General features: G+C 39.2%; 1 protein-coding gene across 1 annotated transcript in view; it reads left to right on the top strand.

Moving 5' to 3' along the window:
- Window positions 1-21,431, top strand: part of LOC128015289 (voltage-dependent T-type calcium channel subunit alpha-1I-like) — a 75,374-nt gene that overhangs the window by 9,989 nt on the left and 43,954 nt on the right. Inside the window, exons 2-6 of the mRNA XM_052599001.1 lie at window positions 4,493-4,775; window positions 18,013-18,124; window positions 18,341-18,474; window positions 19,930-20,027; window positions 21,126-21,285. Coding sequence (XP_052454961.1) covers window positions 4,507-4,775; window positions 18,013-18,124; window positions 18,341-18,474; window positions 19,930-20,027; window positions 21,126-21,285 — 773 coding nt within the window. The 5' untranslated portion in view covers window positions 4,493-4,506. The remainder of the gene's footprint in view (window positions 1-4,492; window positions 4,776-18,012; window positions 18,125-18,340; window positions 18,475-19,929; window positions 20,028-21,125; window positions 21,286-21,431) is intronic.

The raw sequence follows: 21,431 nt of genomic DNA, 5'->3' as shown, positions 1-21,431 counted from the left end.
CAGCTGCAATTACACTAATTATACTCAAAGCAATAGTGTATTTCTATTAAATACAATCAATAAAGGTAATGGTGTACTGAACCATGTCTAGGAACAGTTCTTCACTGTAACACACATCTTTAGTGTCTGTGGAGCACCTGTTATAGTTTGAACACAGCCTGTTTGTGTGTGTGTGTGTGAGAGAGAGAGAGGGAGTGTGTGTGATTCGGTGAATGTTTTGACTGGTCGAGTGGGAGCAGCGGTCCAAGTGTTTTGATTGGTCGAGAGCAGCCTCATGATGGTTTTGATAGGTCCGCCAGTGTTACATGGTTTCTAGTTGGTCAGGCATGACCTGAGGGCCTTTCAAGTGAACTGATTGGTTGATTGGAAGTTTGAGTGTTTGATTGGTCAAGCTGCATTCAAAGTGTTCTGGCTGGTCAAGTAGTTGTTTGAGTGTTCTGATTGGTCAGGCAGCTATGTGCAGTGGGATTGTTTATTAGCAGGTGGGTTTAATTACAGGGTGAGAGAGAGAGAGAGAGAGAGAGACGGTGTGTGAGTGTGTGTGTGTGTGTGTGTGTTGAGTCCTGAGCTGCTATTCATAGACACCTCATAAAACATAAAGACTGAAGACTGAAAACACCACTAAAGACTGTCTGTCTGTTCTTCAGTTCTAACACACACACACACACACACACACACACTGATAAATGAGTCATGACACATCGGATATCATAGTCAAATGTTTCATTGCTTCTACTATGTTGAGCTCACTGTTCATTTCCTGCCCAGAGAGGAAGTGACATCACTCTGTGAATCTCACAAACCTTTTCAAGAACATTTTGTTTATATTCCCTAAAAAAAATTTTTTGCATTGAAATTTGAACACATTTTACCCTCATATTCTAGTTTTGCTAATGTGAAACATAAAATATGTGATTTAAATCAAGTATTTGTTTATTAGTTAGCACATCAACATTTGCTGAATGCTTATTAAAATGATCCAAGCATTGTATTTAATATTCTATATTAAAACATTAAATCAGGCATGCATTCTTCAGATTTTGGTGGCCCAAAATGAATTTTACTAGCCTTTTTCAGATGAGCAAATACAGTCATAAAAACAGTCATACTCTTAATGTCCTAAAATTAGGCTTAGATATATTTATGCACAATATAACTGAAACGCTTCCTCTTATTTTGGGCTGTAATGTAATGTTTCCGTGTTCATTCATGCTAAACCTCCAGATCTGTGTGTGTGTGTGTGTGTGTGTGTGATCCTGTATTTCTGCACGTTCTCTTGCTCTGTTTCTCGTCTCGTGTCTCGTTCTTTACCTCCCCCTGTGCTTCTGTCTCTTTGTTAAACACGAGTGTGTAGGTGTGTGTTTTACACTTATGTAAATTTTCACATTATGCAACGTGAGGTGTGTGTGTGTGTGTGTTTGTGTGCATTACTGTATATGGAGCTCAACATAGACTGAGCTTATAGATCTTGAGATATTTCTGTGTGGATGAGTCCTGTAATCACACTGAACGTCTGTAGTTCAGAGCAGGAGCGACTCTGTGCTTCAGTGATTCTGTGTCATTATCATGTGTTGTGTGTCAGACGGTTGGTTGTGTTTGTCTGGGTCGGAGCGGCTGTAGGTTTTGATCCCAGTAATGTGTAATTCAGACTGTCCCAGTTCTTCATAATGACCCTCATCAGTCGTGATCTGTACACGCTCTCACGCTCCTGTAGGGATCAGCAGACATATAGAGCTCGTAATACCACACCCCAGCTCATAAAGACAACATTATATCATATTCATACAGGAACACAGGTTTATAACGTATCACATATACAGTGATTTACAGCAGCAGATTTACAGTGAGCAGAGATGCGATTTCTGTGACACGTTTTGATGTGATGTTGTGTCCATTGATGCCACAGAGCTGAGAAACCTACAGCATCCGGGTTTAGGACGCCTATTTCAATGCAGCATTATTCAGACTAATGGTGAGTGTGTGTGTGTGTGTGTGTTCTGTTTTACTGCGATTAGAGCTGTACTAGAACATTTCCAAGTTGGTCTGGTTTGAATCTTTAATAAAAAGCAAGTGAAGTGTTTGTGGCTTCAGTCCAAGTCATGTGATCAGACAGGAAGTGGTTTGTGTCCCGGTGTAGAGCTGCTGTTCTCCATCTCTGAGCTGACGGCAGATGGATAAGTGTTTCCTGCGTCAATAGATGTGTTTTTAATATTCGTGAGAAGGCCAAGTTTCTTTAACAGGGTTTGTGTGTCTGTGTTTAACTGTGTGAGTGTGAGGATTGGTGGGATGTAGGTGTGATGTTGAACAGTGCTTGTGCTCTTGATACTCTGGGCCTGTTTGAATCTGTGTCTGTGTGTCTCTCCGTGTCTCAGAGGGTCACAAAGTGTGAGTGTTCTCAGTGTGTCTCAGATTTTATAAGAGTGTCTCACAGTTTATCTGCGTGTCTCAGATTGTCTTGGTTTGTCTCGGTGTGTCTGAGAGTGTCTCATGTGGACTGGAGTGAGCCTCTGTTGTTCCGGCCGGAGCTCAGAGTCATTAATCATGTGACTCACCTGAGCTGTCCTGTCGAGGAACAGATTACACCTTCCCTCTCAGACAGGAAACACACACTGCTGATTTATAACACATGCATCACATGCATTTCTGCCAGCGCTGCAGTGCTTAACGACCCAACGGTTTATTCTATAGCATTGTATAATAAGAGTGACACCTAAACAGTCATAATTTAGTTTCGACTCTTTACAATCAGAACCTTCTCAATCACATATCTCTTTAATACATGTAAATGAGCTGTGCTCTGATTGGCTTTTCTCAGTTCTTTTGTATGTTACTGAGCTCATGGCTGTGATGTCTTGAAGCTTTGTGAATGAATCCATGTCTCTGTTTTGTTTAGGAAGAGCAAGAGATGAGCGAGATGTGTGTGTGTCAGGATGTTTCTACAGCAGCTCCGCACTGGCTGTATTTAAAATAATAGACTTCAAGTCATGCATACAATGAGTGTGAATGAGATTTATGTAATAAACTGAGTGTGTTTTAAATGCATAGTTAATTAAACTAATTGAATCTTCCACGTTTAGCCATATTTGAACCATGTTCATAAATGATACGTTTCATGCAGTTTAAATAAATACATTTTGATGATATGATTTAAATAAAAGCAAATCGATTCTTAGTAAACTATGCCATGATTCATTTTTTGAGTGAAACATGGATACTAATGTGAACTGTTTCTCTTTTCTTATGGGTTGTGAGTGTGTGCATGTGTGTGTTTGTGTGTGCCTTTATATGTGTGTCACAATTTCTGAGGTCATTCCAGCAGGTGTTCATTAGGTAAATAAGGAAATGTGCTTATGCAAATGTCATTAGTTTGGATCCTACAATGAGGCATCTGTATGTCCTGCTGATTGAAGGAGAAACAAGAGGACACACACACACACACACACACACACACACACACGCACAAACACACCGGCGATGGGAAGATCAAATCGTTTTACTGTCTCATTCAGCTCATTCATCATTCCTGATGCTCAAACAGCAGATCTTGATGCTACCAAAGCATCTGCGAAATACATTCATGTAGAATGAAAAATGAACAACTCTTTATTCAAGCCATTTGTTTCTTATTAAAGAGTCAAATTCCGTCAGAATAGCCATATTCTGAATTAGGGAATTATTCTAACGACTCCTCAGTGTCTGTCTGCGAAAAAGTCTGCGCTGTAGCCTCTCGTCTAAAACACATGATGTTTAGATCGGACTGTAGTAATGATGATTATCTGATGTGACGTGAGTGACTGCAAACATCTGTTGTCTCCCGACGCTTGTTTAATCTAGTTTTCTTCCTCCAGAACTTAATGTGCTGACACGCGTGGAATATTAATAGTATTAAATGGATGGTTCAGCTAGAATGATCATTATGTTATCGTTTGCTATCCATCATATCTTTTCAAACCTGTTCAAACACAAAAGAAGATATTTTGAAAAATGTAAACAATAATATTGGACCCCTTTGACTTTCATTGTTTGAACTCAAAAGGTAAATATCTCACATGGGTAAGTTAATATGGGTCAGACAGTGATCAAACTGAGATGTGAAGAGCAGAATGAATGTCGTCCAGGTTTTGTTGGTTGTCAGACAGACGTTCTGGTTCAGTCAGACATGGTGAAATTACTCTAGACCCACAGCAAACACTGTGTGTTGATTTAATGTGTGTTCTCCATTCAGAGCAGCTCATTCTTTATCTGCAGCTACAGCAGGATTTATTACTAACCTGTTTATTTCGCTTTCACCCAGCGGTCCACCTTTACCAACCACTCAGCAAAATATGTTTATTTTTGTTCGTCTGTATGAATAGATAAATGTGTGCAGGAATACCTCGTTCCAGATACTTAAGAGAAAGTGTCTAAGAACTAAGTGTTCTTCTTTAAACTAGTTTAACTTGATTTCTCCGATAGGAACCTGTGAGATCATTAACTGTCTCTTTAATTGTAGGTGGGTCCAAAGCCATGACATCAGAGGAGGAGGGGCCTGCCGTGGTGGGGGCGGAGCCACACATGGACATGTGTGCCTCTCCTGGCTGGGATGGGCTTGTTGAAGAAGAGGCGGAGCCTGTCGAGCAGGAGGAGGCGGGGCCAGCGGAGCAGGTGGCTGATGATGTCAGCAGTGAGTTTAGCGCTCTGGTCGTCCCGTACCCAGAACTGGCACCCATCGTCTTCTTCTGCCTCAAACAGACCACGTGTCCTCGCAGCTGGTGCATCCGCATGGTGTCCAGCCCATATCCTTAACATTTTAGCATTCTTAATTTTTATTAATATTTTGAATTGTCTGTTTTAATTTAAAAGTTTTAGAATTTTTTTTTAATTTTGTGTTTTTGTAAATTTAAATTTAAATATCTCTGAAGAATTTATTTATTCAGTTTTTTTTTATGGATGCATCTTTCTATCAAGGGTTAAAAAACAAAAAATCTAAATAGTGAGTTAAAAAGTAACAATAATATATTTGTTATTATTATTATTATTATTTTTTTTTATCCTCTAGTGGTAATGGGCTTCCATATAAGTTAAGTAAAACTAAATGAAAATGAGAAATGTTGCTTGGCAACTAACTTAAAAAAAAAAAAAAAAATTGGTTTAGAATTTTTTTAAAAATGGTTTTTAGTTACCATCTCGAGATTAAAGTCATTATATTGTGAGATTAAACTCATTAAATTTCTAGAAAAAAAGTGCATGACAAAGCTTGTAATTTCATGTTGGACAAAAGCGAGTAGCGTACATCACGCAAATTGGACTGATTTTTTCTTCTAAAAAGACCTAGCCGCTTGCAAATTCTCTTTAAAGGGGGGGTGAAATGCTTGTTTTCACTCAATATCCTGTTAATCTTGAGTACATATAGAGTAGTACTGCATTCTTCATAAATCCAAAAAAGTCTTTAGTTTTATTATATTCATAAGAGAAAGATAGTCTGTACCGATTTTTCCCGGAAAAACACGAGCGCCTGGAGGCGTGACGTGTGGGCGGAGCTAAAGAATCACGAGCGCGAGTAGACTTTTGAGTTGAGAGCATGTGGAAGCTGTGACATTACCGTGAGGAAAAAACCATCATCCAAAACAAACCATGGCTTACAGTCAGATTCAGCCGTTTATTTATGATCCAGAATCAGATCCAGAGGCTGAAACTGAACGAGAGCAGCAGCAGCAACGACTCGCTCCGAGCGGGGCTCGAACCCGGGTCTCTGGCATGGGAGGGGACGCACTAACAAGGAGGCAGAGATATTTAAAGCAGTTTTACTCACCGCCTGCGGTTCCAACACACGATCGTGACCCTTTTTCGTTGGGATTGCATCATCCTTAAGAAATAAACGATACGCAAATCCGTCGTCAAACTGGGCCTTGTTTGTAAAACAAGCATCTTCGAAATGCAGGGAACAAACACAAACACTTGCACAACTCCGTTGATGCTCTGTAAAAATAAACTCCATCCACTGGTCCCTTAATGCTGTTTCTCTTTTGGTAATCTGTGCAGGGTTGTCTTGCCCTGGCAACCAAAAACACACTCCTTTTGTGACATTTGGCGCCGCTCTCGCTCTGATCAGTGAAGTCTGTTGTGCTCTCAGTGCTCTGCTATACGGGAGCGTGTGCTCTTCCAGCAGACGTGCCCTTAGGACCCATGTAAGGAAATTCTGCTCCATCTAACGTCACACAGAGCCATACTCGAAAAAAACTTTCCCAAACTTGTGACAAACCGGAAGAGGTATTTTGAGAACAAAAATACTCCTTCAAAGTACAACTTAATTTTTGAAACTTTGTCCATGTTTAGCATGGGAATCCAACTCTTTAACAGTGTAAAAAACTCAGTATGCATGAAATAGCATTTCACCCCCCATTTAAAGTTTGTATGCTAATTATTATTCATAGTCATAATTAGGTAAAGTTGATAGTATTTCTTTGTTACTGAATAAAAAGTCTAAAATATAGCTTGACTAGGAAATCCAACTCTGCCATGTCCTCTATCAGTAGGGTATGCAATGAAGTTTATTCTCAAGATTGTGTTTTCGACTTTTTTTCTCGAACTTTAACGAGTTTAATCTCGAAACACAATGATTTTTATTTTCAATATTTAAATGAGTTTATTCTCAAGATTGTATTTCGACTTTTTTTCTCGAAATTTAACTAGTTTAATCTCGCAATATAATGACTTTAATCTCGAGATGGTTTTATTTTTTTATTATTGCTTGGCCCTTATCCTGTTCCGTAGTTTTTGTGAGTCAACATGACAATTGCCATTTTATTTTGCCAATGGTTAATATTTCTGCAGTGTTGCACTGGTTAGCCCCGCTCACAGTCACATCTCATTGGTCCACATCCCTGCATATTAAGCCCATTTCATCTGATTGGCTGTATTTGTGTGAGGATGAATAGCTGTAAGCGTCAGAACACGTGTTGTTCTGCTGAACATCTTCTCTTTCAGCACAACTGTGAATAATAATAAACCGTCTTCTGTGATGAAAATATAATGACAAAATATAATGATAAATCAGCATCCGTCTGCTTCAGTCTGTGTGTGTTTTCACTCCGAGGCTGAGAATATAATTACAGTGTGTATGAGATATTACTCCTTTTAAAGCTTCTCTTATAATGTCTGTTATAGTATCTCAGATGTGGCTGGGCAGAATCTGAGGACAGTCTTCATGTCATTTGTTTATTCTGACCAGGATCTGCCCACTCAGACGGAAAGAGCTGCATGAACGACATCTGAAGCGATGTAGTTGTTTTTAGTGATGCTCAGGTCATCAGACATAGAAAACGCTTGAAACAGGGTTTGTGATGAGGAATGTCTCGTGTATGTGCATGCAGTCAAACTCTAAATGAGAGAGCAGAGCTCATGTGGTCAGTTTGTGTATTTTTCTCCAGAATTGTTGTGAAGCTTGAAGACTCATTTTGGGAGCTGGTTTCAGGTCTCAGTCGTCCTCCGTTCATGCAGATGATCTGAGCTCAGCTGGAGGAGATGAAGTGGAAAGATTGTAGGCTGATGTGATGTTATAGAGCTGCTGTAGACCTCCATTGATTGTCTCCTGCTTTTCTTTAGACAGAAATCAATCAAACCAGCTCAATACAGGGTGAAACGTCACCTGATCATGAATGACGTGCTGGATGATCAGTGATGGTGTGACAGTGACGCCGCGGTTGTCCCAGTGCGACTTTATGTCAAAGCGGTTAACTGACTGAACGCTGTCTGGTCACTGATTGTTTTCCTATCTAAAGACTAACGCTCGACCTCTTCAGCCTCAGTGTTTATGTGCAGAGATGACATCATGACCTCTCTCTCTCTCTCTCAGTGCTTCAGTGTCTCTCGTCCTCAGTTGTATCCTTCTCCTCTCTGCTCTGGCGTTTCTTTAGCTCCAGAAGTGAATAATGTCTCTAAATGTCAGGTGTCTTTTATTAAGATCAGAACGGCTCTGAAGGTGTTTGTCCGGCTGTCAGACGGTGTGTGTGTGTGTGTGTGTGTGCTGGAGTGGTTTGTATGATCTCTGAGTCTCTCTGTGTCTGTTTGGGTGTTTCATGTGTCAGTATTTGCTGGAATCAGCGTACACTGAACCGTTAGTCTCGTCTGGACTGGTTTGGAAATGGATGATAATATTAGACTCAAGTGGAGGATTTGATTTAGATAATGGCCTGACAGTCTTTGTGAATGCTCAAATCCTGTAGTAGTTGTAGTTTAGAGCTAATGGATTATGGACAGAAACACAGTGAAGCACCACAGAGATCAGACACATCGTGTGTGTGTGTGTGTTTGTGTGTGAGCGCGTGTGTACGTACTGGTACTCCCTACATCATGTGGTCCAAATGTTCAAGGATATAGTAATACCACAAAATGTTTATCTTGTAGTGACATTTATCTTTGGTCCCTATGAGGAAGGCAAGATGTAAATCACACAGAATGAAGTGTTTTGAGAATATAATAATGCCTGTAGTTTTGTGTGAGGGATTGGTTAAGAGTAAGAGGATAGAAAATACAGTTTGTACAGTAGAAAAACCACCACACCTGTGGAATGAACCCATAAAACACAGAAACCACTGTGATGTGATCATGCTGGAGTTTTATTGGGGTTTGTTGAGATGCTGGTTGTGTTGATGTCTAATGTGTGATATTTGCATAATGTTGTCATTTCTTGCGAGGTGAAGGAGCTGCTGTGATCGTTGTGTGTTTAGTTGGTAAATGTCATGTATATTTTAGATTTAGATTCACTGAGACGAGATGCAGTTAACATCTGACTTCAGCTTTACCACTGAGATACAACACACACACAAACAACACACAAACCATTTCCATCAGTACTGAGTGGCTCAGTGCATCTGTGTCTTTCATCTCACAGTGTGTTTCTGAAGGAGATTCAGATCAGACCTTACCACATTCAATTCAATTCACGTTTATTTGTATAGAACTTGTATAGAACTTTTTATGATACAAATCATTGCAAAGCAACATTTCTACAATATTTAGTAGTAGCTTATAAGTGGTGACTGTCAGTTTCTGCGCATATGACAGGAATTTTCAGAATTTTTGTAGCGTGGTAGAGGGCTAGTTAGGTACGCAGGAGCTAAACCATTTAGGGCCTTATAGGTAAGTAATGATAATTTGTAACTGATACGGAACTTAATAGATCGCCAGTGCAGAGACTGTAAAATTGGGGTAATATGATCATATTTTCTTGACCTGGTAAGGACTCTAGCTGCTGCATTTTGGACGACCTGTAGCTTGTTTATTGATGAAGCAGGACAACCACCTAGAAGTGCATTACAATAGTCCAGTCTAGAGGTCATGAATGCATGAACTAGCTTTTCTGCATCAGAAACAGATAACATGTTTCGTAGCTTGGCAATGTTTCTAAGATGGAAGAATGCAGTTTTTGTAACATTAGGAATATGATTTTCAAAAGACAAGTTGCTGTCTAATATAACACCCAGATTTCTGACTGTAGAGGAAGTAACAGTACATCCGTCTAGTTGCAGATTGTAATCTACAAGATTCTGTGTAGTGTTTTTTGGTCCAATAATTAATATCTCCGTCTTATCCGAATTTAATTGGAGAAAATTATTTGTCATCCAATCTTTTACATTTTTAACACACTCTGTTAGCTTAGATAATTGGGAAGTTTCATCTGGTCTCGTTGAGATATATAGCTGAGTATCATCAGCATAACAGTGGAAACTAATTCCGTATTTTCTAATAATATTACCAAGGGGCAACATGTATATTGAAAATAGAAGGGGACCTAGGACGGATCCTTGTGGCACTCCATATTTTACTGGTGATAAATGAGATGTCTCCCCATTTAAGTAAACAAAATGGTAGCGATCGGACAGGTAGGATCTAAACCACCTTAGAGCCTGCCCTTGAATACCTGTATAGTTTTGTAATCTATCTATGAGTATGTCATGATCTATGGTGTCGAACGCAGCACTAAGACCAAGTAAGACTAGCAATGAGATGCAGCCTTGATCTGACGCAAGAAGCAGGTCATTTGTAAATTTAACAAGTGCAGTTTCTGTGCTATGGTGGGGCCTGAAACCTGACTGAAATTCTTTATACAGATCTTTTTTTTTTTTTTTTGCAGGAAGGAGCTCAATTGAGCAGACACATCCTAGCAACCACCTAGCAACCTCCTAGCAACACTCTGACAACCTTTCAGAACACCCTAAAAACACATAGAAATGGCCAGCAAGTGCTCTATCATTGTGGCAGCAAGTTTTGCAGACACACACACACACACACATATTGAGCATTCAGATCTCAGTGGATCCAGATGAGCGTATGTGAGGTTTTACAACCCTCAGGGTGTGAGGTGTGTGTGTGTGTGTGTGTGTGTTTGTTTGTCCAGAGCTCGTATCATCAGATCAAGGGATCTTCTGGTTTATCAGAGCAGACGCAGAGAACGGCCTGATCTTCTGCATTGTGGAACATCTGCTTTAGACGATCTTCAGCTGGTTTGTGGAGTGTCAGACGTGTTAAAAGTTTGGGGCGGCGCCTTCTCTCTGACTGGCCAATCACAGACAGGGGAGTGTGTGGAACTGCTTTTCTTTAAAATGTATAGCCATTATTTTTTTCAAAGTCATTATTTCCTGTTCTTCATCTTCATGTTTGTTGCAGTGATCATCACGCTGTGGGTTTGTGGTTGCTTCTCCTGTGGTTGATCTGTGTGGCTCATCCATCATTAACAGAACACATCTCTGCAGATCTGCTTTATTTTCTTTCCCAATTTCTTTGTTCTATTTTTTCTCATTGCATTCAATTACGACCCACAGCAGCTGTTATTGCCATGGAGATTGAGAGACCTCACACACACACACACACACACACACACACACACACCAGTGACTCAATTTAAATGTATGTGTGTGTGTGCAGGTTTAATCTGAAGCTGTGTTTTTGGTTTCCATTGTTACTCATATTCAGCTGTTACTCAATATGTCAGATATTCATCATCAGAAGCTGATTATTCAAGAAAAACAATGTTCTCTGTTTCAAAAGGACACCTTCACTAAATATTTGCTTTTATGTGTATGTCAGTCGATGTGAACATTGTTCTTAACTTAACACTTGAAGACTTAGGCAATTTATTTGCTAAATTCTTTGCATTTTAATTTGGACTACAACACGTCCTAAATATTGATTGAAAACCTTCTGATTCTTTATTGGCCTGTAGTTCACTAACACTTTATAGTAAGGCTCCATTAGTTAACATTAGTTAATTAATTAGTTACCATAAACTGACAATGAACTAAACTACTTCTAAAGTTTAAAAATCATTGAAATCAAAAGTTGTAACTGTATTATTTAATAGACCTGTGCTAACAGCTAACAAATTTCAGTTGTATTTTTTTTTAACTAATGTTAACATAATAACTTCTGTAACAAATGTAGCTCTTTCTGTTGGTTAATGCATTAACAAATGTTTACCAATGAGAAATTATTATAAAGTGTTTCTTATTGCTATTCTAATGCACATTAATCTGTTTGAAAAATTAGTTGACTTTGAACATTTAAGTACAGTAAAGCAATTCACAAAAATGTGTGTAGTCCTTCATGTTATGAAAAAATAAATGATTAACTACACTTTTTTTTGCAACTGAATATTCACCATCAAAAACGTCCCGTTTGTTCACCGTTAAAAGCTTCATCAATTACTGGAACATGATCATTTTATACTGTCATATGCATATTATTCATGAGATCATACAATGCATTATAAGGTGCATCACAAGGCATAACGAATGCATTAAATTACATGTATAATGCGTTAGAGGTATAAAGACTTTAAGTAAAGTGCTTTAGTGTTAAAAGGCATGCTTTCATAATTCGTGTTCCACAAAACGAATAATTTGGAGAGAAAAGTAAAGTTGCTGCCTCAGTTTAGTTTCAGTAAATGTTCTTTATGGAGGAATGGAAACTAGATTTTTCCTCTATTCCTTTAGTAAGCACTTTTTGCATATTTCTTGAGATATGAGTGTGTTAGACTCATCTGCTTGTGTTTGTGTAAGTCTCAGTTCTGGCCTCCAGGTCTCTCTCACGCTGTTTAATTAGTCTTAAATAACAGTTATTTGTGAGTTTTAGAGGTGCTTGTGGAGCCTGTTTGTGTGTTTGACAGAGATCCGACAGACAGCAGCAGAAATCAGAGAGAAATGGTTCACCTGCATCTGCTGAATGAGAGAGATCTGAGCGGCAGAATGAAAGATAACACCAGCGCAGCGCCACAGAGACTAAAGAGCAATACAAATCCCTTTACTGAGACTATTGATGATGCAATTAACACACAAAACTGTGAAGGAACACGAGATCAAACGAGTGGAAATGGAAAAGAGAAACATCACAGTGCAGATGAAACTGATGAGAGCGTAATGAACGCTACTGAAGTGTGTCATATAGATTCTCAAACTGAGTGTGAACCTGGAGGACAGGCTGTAAAATCACAGCTGATGTCTGACTGATAAAGCATAGACACTTTTACACACAACTGGATTAAAAATGACTCAGTCTATTACGGCCGTTTCTATTCTACAGCACCTTCTCATTACTAGAAGAGTCAAATGATTGAAAATGCTGTAATCACTGAACCCTAACTATCAGGATTTCCTTTTGAGTTTCCTTTGATAAATTCATACTCTACTGTCCAAAGGTTGGGGAAGATTGATTGGTTGATTGATTGATTTACTTATTTATGAAGAAACGGTCAAAGCTGTACTATTATAACATATTAATGCAAAATATTTTTGTGGAAACTGTGATACATTTTATTTTTCAGGATTGACAGATGAACAGAACATAGAACAGAAAACGTTTATTATAAATATTTATTATGAAATTTTCTTTCACTTTTCATCAATTTAATGCTTCCTTGATGAATAAAAGTATTATTTATTTATTATTATATCTTACCTGTAAATGGTTATGTATCTCAGTTCTCACAAAAAAAATATTTTTTCAAATATTAATTAATAAGTATATTGCACTTGTCTTTTAAATGTTTATTTATTTATTCATTTTAATAGCATAAAATAAAATATTATATAAAATTATTATACATTTTTATTAAAAAAACAGTAACGCAGCTCACAGTGTAACATTATAATGATGATTATGATTATGACTGGGTGTTTTTGGCGTGTTCAGTGTTGTGTGGTGAGGGGGGTTTCTCTCAGTCAGTCACACACACGCTCATCCGTCTCTCTGAGGAGCGCTCGCTCGCTCGGCTCCCGCTCTTTTTTTTAACGGTTGCCATGGCAACAGGACGGTTCTGTCTTGAGGAATGCTGGCGGGAATCTGTTGCCGTTGGCAGCGGGAAACACTAGAAACAACGGAGATGATGCGACCGGTTTGACTGATGCTGATGTCAGTCACCACAGAACATAACCTCATTGCTTACAGTCCTCAGCCCCAGCAGGGATCTTTCATGTGATCAGAATCACTGGCTTTGAGGCTGATTTCCAGAAATCGGAGAAAAATGTGGGACTTATTTGCAAAGTAGGATGACACGCTACCATATTTTGTGTCATGTTAGAAGCACAGTAGTCAAAGAACAAGCAAAATGCATAAAGTTTGTTTATTTTGAAAAGTGACGCATAAGTGCAACATAAAGAATGTTTTTTTTAATTGTTTTGTTTGAAACATTGATTTAATAAAGTGTCCGTTTTTTCCATTTTTATTTCAGTCAAGCCAATAAAACCTTTTGTTACCCCAAAGAACATAAAACCAACCTTGATCAGTCACACAAAGGTAATCAGATTCCAGCTACTCATTTCTTTGTGAGCTTCCCAGTACTAGTATTTTAAATTGCCCTTTTAATTTAGCTTTACTGCATGGCCAGAAACAAAAGCAAAATTTTGTGAGATCTTAATTTTTGTTATTATTTTGCAACGGAATTATGAATTATGCAAGATTGCAAAACAAAAACAAAAAAGGGAGATTTTGGTGATTTTGCATTGGATTCATTGAATCTGGAGGCACTGAGTCATGCAGTGAGAGCAGAGCAGCAGTCCCACCTCAGAAAGATGATATGCACAAAATCATATAGTGCTTTAACACAAATCCAGGCTTGAGATCTCTGTTTTCCTCTGCTCGGTATGATCTCGCTCCATTATAAGTGCTGTAAAGTGACATGATTGTGGTTTCTGAGGTGGAGCTTCATTTGTGCAGGTCATGTTCCTCAGGAGTCTCTCAGCTCGTGTCTCCTGTGATTATTCACTTTCTCTCGATGTGTTTGCTGGTCGTGTCGTTCATCACCGGCGTCTGTGGCACACGCTCGGCTCTAAACGACGCTCTAAAGGTCACCGTCTCGTCCCTCACTAGCGGTCAGACGTGAGTGTGTGAGTGTGTGATGATGCAGCGGCTGATGGACGATGCTCTGGAGACTCTTGAGTTACTAATGCAGACAACCAAACTCTGAACGGTTTTTAGTTAGGAGTGTTATTTTCCTCGTTTAGCCTAGGTTAAATGAAGTGTTAAATTGTGGCAAATAATGTTTTCAAACTTTCTAAACACACTCTTAAATCATGCATTTTAAATGTAATTAATATGACATGCAACGTTGATCTTTCCCCAAACCCCGCTACTGTACATGTACGTCTGGCAGCTCTCAGCTTTCCTTCTGTGTGTTCAGATGCACAGTGAGTGATTCTTCTAGACTCTCTATTAACTTGATTTAAAAACTCTGCTGTTGCCATGGAGATCAGAGAGTGTCGCCGTGGAGACAATAAAAGAGTTTAGCTTCATTCATCCGCTGGGATTCTGGATGTGTTTCAATGAGCCGTGACAGACATGGCTCCGCTCCTGATGTCATGTAGTTCATGTCAATATATATTTCTCCTCCATGTGGGGGCCGTATAATGAAATTCTGCCATAAACTAATGTCATACACTAACATTTCAAAGAATAGGAGTTGGAATGATTTTTAATGTTTCTGAAAGAAGTTTCTTCTGCTCACCAGGGCTGCATTTATTTGATCAAAAACAGTACAAATTGTGCAATATTATTGTAATGTGAATCAGCTGTTTTCTGTGTGAATCTGTGTTAAAGTGTAATGTATTTCTGTGATGCTCCGCTGTATTTTCAGCATCATTCCTCCAGTCTTCAGTGTCTCATGATCTTCAGAAATCAGAATAATATGATGATTTACTGCTCAAGAAACATTTCTGATTATTATCAATGTTGAACACAGTTGTGCTGCTCAATATTTTTGTGGAAACTGTGATACATTTTATTTTTCAGGATTCACAGATGACCAGAAAGTTCAAAAGAACAGCTTTTATTTTAAATAGAAATAATTTGTAACATTATAAATGTGTATACTGTCACTTTTAAACAATTTAATGCAATAATTAAAAGAAAAAATACGGATACCCAAACTTTTGAACATTAGTGATATGCAGTTTTTTTATGGAGTTGTGTATATTTCTGTGCACACAATATTGTTTTTCTCCACTTTATGGAAACTAACCGCCAGCTATCATCTCTCAACGTGTCTCAACACTTATGATCTTTGTATTGCTTTATCATCATACCTGCTTCATTTCATGAAGAAAATATTAATTTTTAGTTACATACAGGTTTTAAAAGTTCAGGATCTCATCATCTCAGGTCCACTGGTGGTTTAGCTGTGTGTGTGTGTGTGTGTTCTATGAGTGTGTGTGTTCTCTCTCTCTCTCTCTCTCTGTGTGTGTGTGTGTGTGTTCTATGAGTGTGTGTGTGTTCTCTCTCTCTCTCTCTCTCTCTCTCTCTCTCTGTGTGTGTGTGCTCTATGAGTGGGTGTGTGTTCTCTCTCTCTCTCTCTCTCTCTGTGTGTGTGTGTGTGTGTGTGTGTTCTCTCTCTCTCTCTGTGTGTGTGTGTGTGTGTGTGTGTGTTCTATGATTGTGTGTGTGTTCTCTCTCTCTCTCTCTCTCTCTGTGTGTGTGTGTTCATTATAATAATGTGGTGTTTGTGAATCCGCCGGAGCTTCAGATGTTTATGGTTCAGCATTAGTGTAAGTGAGCATGTGAACGTCTGCTGGGACTTTATCAGTGTCACAGATGGAGATGTGAGTTAATGAATCTAGTATTGAAATATTTATAAAAATAAAATAAAATAAAAATAAAAATCACTGTACTGACCATATTTGAAGTGTAATCGTGTTTCATTGAAGCAGCGTGATGAATCCTCAGGACATGTGCAGCACAAACAGCATTTAAGTCGAGACACTACAGGAGCAACCATTGTTTGATAGTGTTTTTCTTTCTCTTGTTTTGCACTGGTCAGTGTTGAGATTTTGCTCTGTTTTCGTGCCATAACATGTCTCTTCATTCTGACTAGTGCAAAGAAAACATCCAAAATTCAATTCAAGTTTATTTGTGTAGCTCTTTTCACAATACAAATCGTTGCAAAGCAGCTTTACAGAAAATGAAGTTTCTACAATATATTTATTAGTAGCTTTTCAGTGGTGACTATACAGTGTGTCAAACGGATGTACATGTGGCAGAAATACACGTTGGTGTGTGGACTTAGTGTAAATAGACACTACGTATATATATGTGTGTGTGTGTGTGTGTGTGTATATATATATACATATGAGGTAAAAAGTGAAATCCAAACTGGGAAAAACCTATTATGTTAACAAAGACTTGTGATCCTGGCTTTATCTGATCTTCAGCTCTCTGTTCTGAAATATATTTAAATGAGCGAATATTCCATTAGATCATCCCTCATTTGCATACTTAAACATTACTTTTCAGAAAGCTTGTAATACAAATCGCTTGTCATAATGTACCATGATGAATCATGGAGATATTATAGGAGATAACTTCTGGTTCTTGAATGATGACTAAAGAAGTTTTAAACAGATTGACCTGCTGCCGCTGGAGGAACTCTGAACATCTGAGGATCATATCATAAACATTCGTTTTAAAGAAAGGCATCACATTCTCCCCCTCTTTTGTCTGTCTTTCTTTTCTCTGTGAAACACACTGAAGGAGTCGTTCAGCAGAATGTTCATGCTGCTCTTTTGCTTTTGCTGATGCTGCTGAGCTCCAGAAATGAATTCAGTATCGACTCAGACAGGCTTTGTGTTTTATGCCTTCGTAACTCTCTAAAGCTGCTTGGAGCAGTAAACATTGTGACGAGTGCTAGACAAATGAACAAAGAAACGCAGATGAAGACGAATCCTCAGGAGGACAGACACACGTTCATGCAAACACACACTAAACTCATGCAATCTGTCCATATAGTGTTATAGAATGATCATTTGGACTTATTTAATAGAAAAATCACACCGGTTCACTTCAGAAAATCACCTCCAAACATTCAAGCAGTAGTTTTTTATTCATGTTTTTGAAATAAGTCTCTTCTGCTCACCAAGGATGCATTTATTTGATCAAATACAGTAAAATATTTGAAAATAGTGAAACATTATTACAGTTTAAATAATCTGTTTTCTGTGTGAATCTGTATTAAAGTGTAATGTATTTCTGTGATGCTCCGCTGTATTTTCAGCATCATTCCTCCAGTCTTCAGTGTCACATGATCTTCAGAAATCAGAATAATATGATGATTTACTGCTCAAGAAACATTTCTGATTATTATCAGTGTTGAACACAGTTGTGCTGCACAATATTTCTGTGGAAACTGAAGCATTTATTTTTCAGGATTCTTTGGTGAATAGAAAGTTCAAAAGAACAGCATTTACTGTATTTGAAATAGAAATCTTTTGTACCATTATGAATGTCTTTATTGGCACTTTTGATCAATTTAATGCATCCTTGATGAATAAAAGTAATAATTTCTTTCAAAAAATGAGATGTTACTGTCCCTGAACTTGTGAACGCCAGTCAATTCATGTATTTTTCTTAATGTGATATGCATATATTGTCAGTTCATCCTAACACTAGCTCTCTCTCTCTCTGTTGATAGATTCTGGCGGAGTGTGTAGGTTTATTGGTTGTGGTGATGTTTTCTCTTTGTCTGTGCTGTGTTCTCCTTAACTGGCTCACGTGGTTCGAGCGAGTGAGTATGATGGTGATCCTGCTGAACTGTGTGACGCTGGGGATGTACCAGCCCTGCGAGAACATCGACTGCTCCTCCGAACGCTGCCAGATCCTGCAGGTCAGTCTGAAACAGGATGTTCAGTGTTCAGCTCTTTCTGAGCTCGTCTGTTAACTAACCCCTTACACACTTTAGATCCAGTTCTCAAGCACACACTCAGATGATCATCAGCATTATCTAGAGACTCGTCATTAGAGCTTCATGTTAATTAGCTGATCATTAGACTCTGTTGATTTCAATTGATTTAATTACATGGCTGATTTGTCTGTCTGTCAGGCCTTCGACGCCTTCATCTACATCTTCTTCGCGCTGGAGATGGTGGTGAAGATGGTGGCACTGGGGATCTTCGGCCGGCGCAGTTATCTGGGAGACACTTGGAACAGACTGGACTTCTTCATCGTGATGGCCGGGTGAGAACACACACACACACACACACACACACACACACACACACACTCACACACTCACTCTCTCTCTCTCTCTCTCTCTCTCACTCAATCACACACTCACTTACTCACTCTCACTCACTCTCACTCACTCACTTACTTATACTCACTCACTCTCACTCAGTCACTCAGTCACTCAGTCACTCACTCACTCACTCTTATTCACTCACTCACTCTCACTCACTCACTCTCACTCACTCACTCACTCACTCACTCACTCACTCTTATTCACTCACTCACTCTCACTCACTCACTCACTCACTCACTCACTCACTCACTCACTCACTCACTCACTCAATCTCACTCTCACTCACTCACTCACTCACTCACTCACTCACTCAATCTCACTCTCACTCACTCACTCACTCTCTCACTCACTCACTCTCACTCACTCACTCACTCACTCTCTCACTCACTCACTCACTCACTCACTCACTCACTCACTCACTCACTCACTCAGTCACTCACTCTCACTCACTCACTCACTCACTCACTCTCACTCACTCACTCACTCACTCACTCACTCACTCACTCACTCACTCACTCAGTCACTCACTCTCACTCACTCACTCACTCACTCACTCACTCACTCACTCAGTCACTCACTCACTCACTCAGTCACTCTCTCTCTCACACACACACACACACACACACACACAGTAATTTATTTCTGTGATGCTCCGCTGTATTTTCAGCATCATTCCTCCAGTCTTCAGTGTCACATGATCTTCAGAAATCAGAAAAATATGATGATTTACTGCTCAAGAAACATTTCTGATTATCATCAAAGTTGAACACAGTCGAGCTGCAACAGGATTCACAGATGAACAGAAAGTTCATCCGAAAAATTATAAATGTCTTTACTGTCACTTTTGATCAGTTTAATGCATCCTTGATGAATAAAATAATTACTTTCTTTCATAAAAATGTAATGATGGTGTGTGTTTTATACTAAATATCACATATTAAAAAGCATTATATTAGAATATCACAGACATACGGACTGATTTCACACGGTGTGTCACTGTTAACAGCGTCACTCTTGATGAATGGAGAAACTCTAGAGCTCTTGAATCAGTGCTGATCTGAACACATCACGCTTCATCAGCTCAGCACTTCAGGAATCAGTGCTGGACTCAAGTGTGTAACAGCTACTCAACATGAGGAACCGTCTGATAGCTCTGTGTGTGTGTGTGTGTGTGTGTGTGAGAGAGAGAGAGTGTGTGTGTGTCTGTGTCTGCATGTATGTAAATATGTTACACGTATGATCAGCTGTCAGAGATCATCAAACCAGCTGTGTGTGTGTTTGAGGAGCTTCAGAACAAACAGCCCTGAAGAACAGATGTATAAAACACCATCCGTACTATATTAGACTGTACAGATGAATTGTGTTTATAACGTGTGTGTGTGTGTGTTCAGGGTGGTGGAGTATTCACTGGACCTGCAGAACATCAACCTGACGGCCATCCGGACGGTCAGAGTCCTGCGGCCGCTCAAAGCCATCAACAGAGTCCCCAGTGAGTCTGATCTCTGCTCATTTCTGCTGCGTGGAGTCAAACGTGCCTCTGTTTCAGGGGATTGCGTGTGATTCGTCAGTGCTGGATCATAAAGGATTCATGGACGTCAGTCCGTCAGGAGACTCAAACCCTTCTGAGAAACCTTTAGCTGATGAGACGCGCTGGACCTTCAGAGAACAACCCAGAGACAAACAACACGCTTCCATCATGAGGATCAGACAATACATGAAGAGTCTTCTGTGTTAGAATTGTTTTTTTTTTTGCTTATATTGACATTGTCTCTCCAGTAAATGTATCTTAGTTTAAGAGTCTTTGGCCTGAAAAGCAAGACAGCACTACTGAGGAAGAACTACTTTTTCCCACTTTGATCAGTAGGTGCAAGAAAAATATTTCCAAATGTTTGTCAAATGAATTAAAAAGAGATCCGTCGAAAGTTGTATTTTCAAACGTAGAAGTGTTTCAAATAGAGCACATTTAGAATCCATATTGACATAATGTTCAATTCCATTCAGTTCAATCCTTACATTTTCTTTACATGATTTTAAAAAGTCTTGTATTTGCAAGGAGCCCTGCTTTAGTTCTAAATACTGGAACCTCACAATAACAGAAAACGCTCTGATTATGATTCACTACATCAGCGGATGAAGCTTTGAACACACTGCTGAGTCATTTAGAGCCACGACGAACCGACACAAATGAATCAAGTTATTTCTCTGAGTTTGACACACTGAGACGTCTGCGTGATCTTCTTCTCTAGACTGGGACTGAGACTTGAACTGATCTGTGTAGTGTCTCACAAACTCCCAAACTCTCAGTGAAGTTTCTTCAGTTGGGCTGGAAGTGATTCGCTCGTTATTTAGATGCTTTTTACTTCACCTGCGCTCTGTTAGTGAGGAGATCAGAGGAGAGAAACGCCTGACAGATTCTCACAGCGTCGTCTTCATGTCAGAAAGTTCTGCTGCTGGAAAGTTCGTCCCCAAACGGAGCTCATTTGCATGTGAAGCTGTAACTCCATGGTTTATTGCAGTTTGTGTGATGGAAATGATTGGAGTAAGGGCTGCTGTTGGTGTTTATTGTGGTGTTGTGTGTGTGTGTCAGGCATGAGGATCCTGGTCAGTCTGCTGCTGGACACACTGCCCATGTTGGGGAACGTGCTGCTGCTCTGCTTCTTCGTCTTCTTCATCTTCGGCATCATCGGTGTGCAGCTGTGGGCTGGACTTCTGAGAAACCGCTGCTATCCTCCGGACAACTTCACCCTGTGAGTCACCTGATTTATTAATTTTTTGGGGGGGGGGAGTGAAAAGTCTGGAATTTTTGTCTAGTTTCAGTCAAAAACACATTTTAGTCATGCTTCATAGTGGTTAAACTGATAATCACAGTTATTTTGCTCAAAATTATAATTGC

The sequence above is a fragment of the Carassius gibelio genome, chromosome A6 (assembly GCF_023724105.1).
Source record: "Carassius gibelio isolate Cgi1373 ecotype wild population from Czech Republic chromosome A6, carGib1.2-hapl.c, whole genome shotgun sequence".
Lineage (NCBI taxonomy): Eukaryota > Metazoa > Chordata > Actinopteri > Cypriniformes > Cyprinidae > Carassius > Carassius gibelio.
This window is presented reverse-complemented; position numbering and strand designations above follow the sequence as displayed.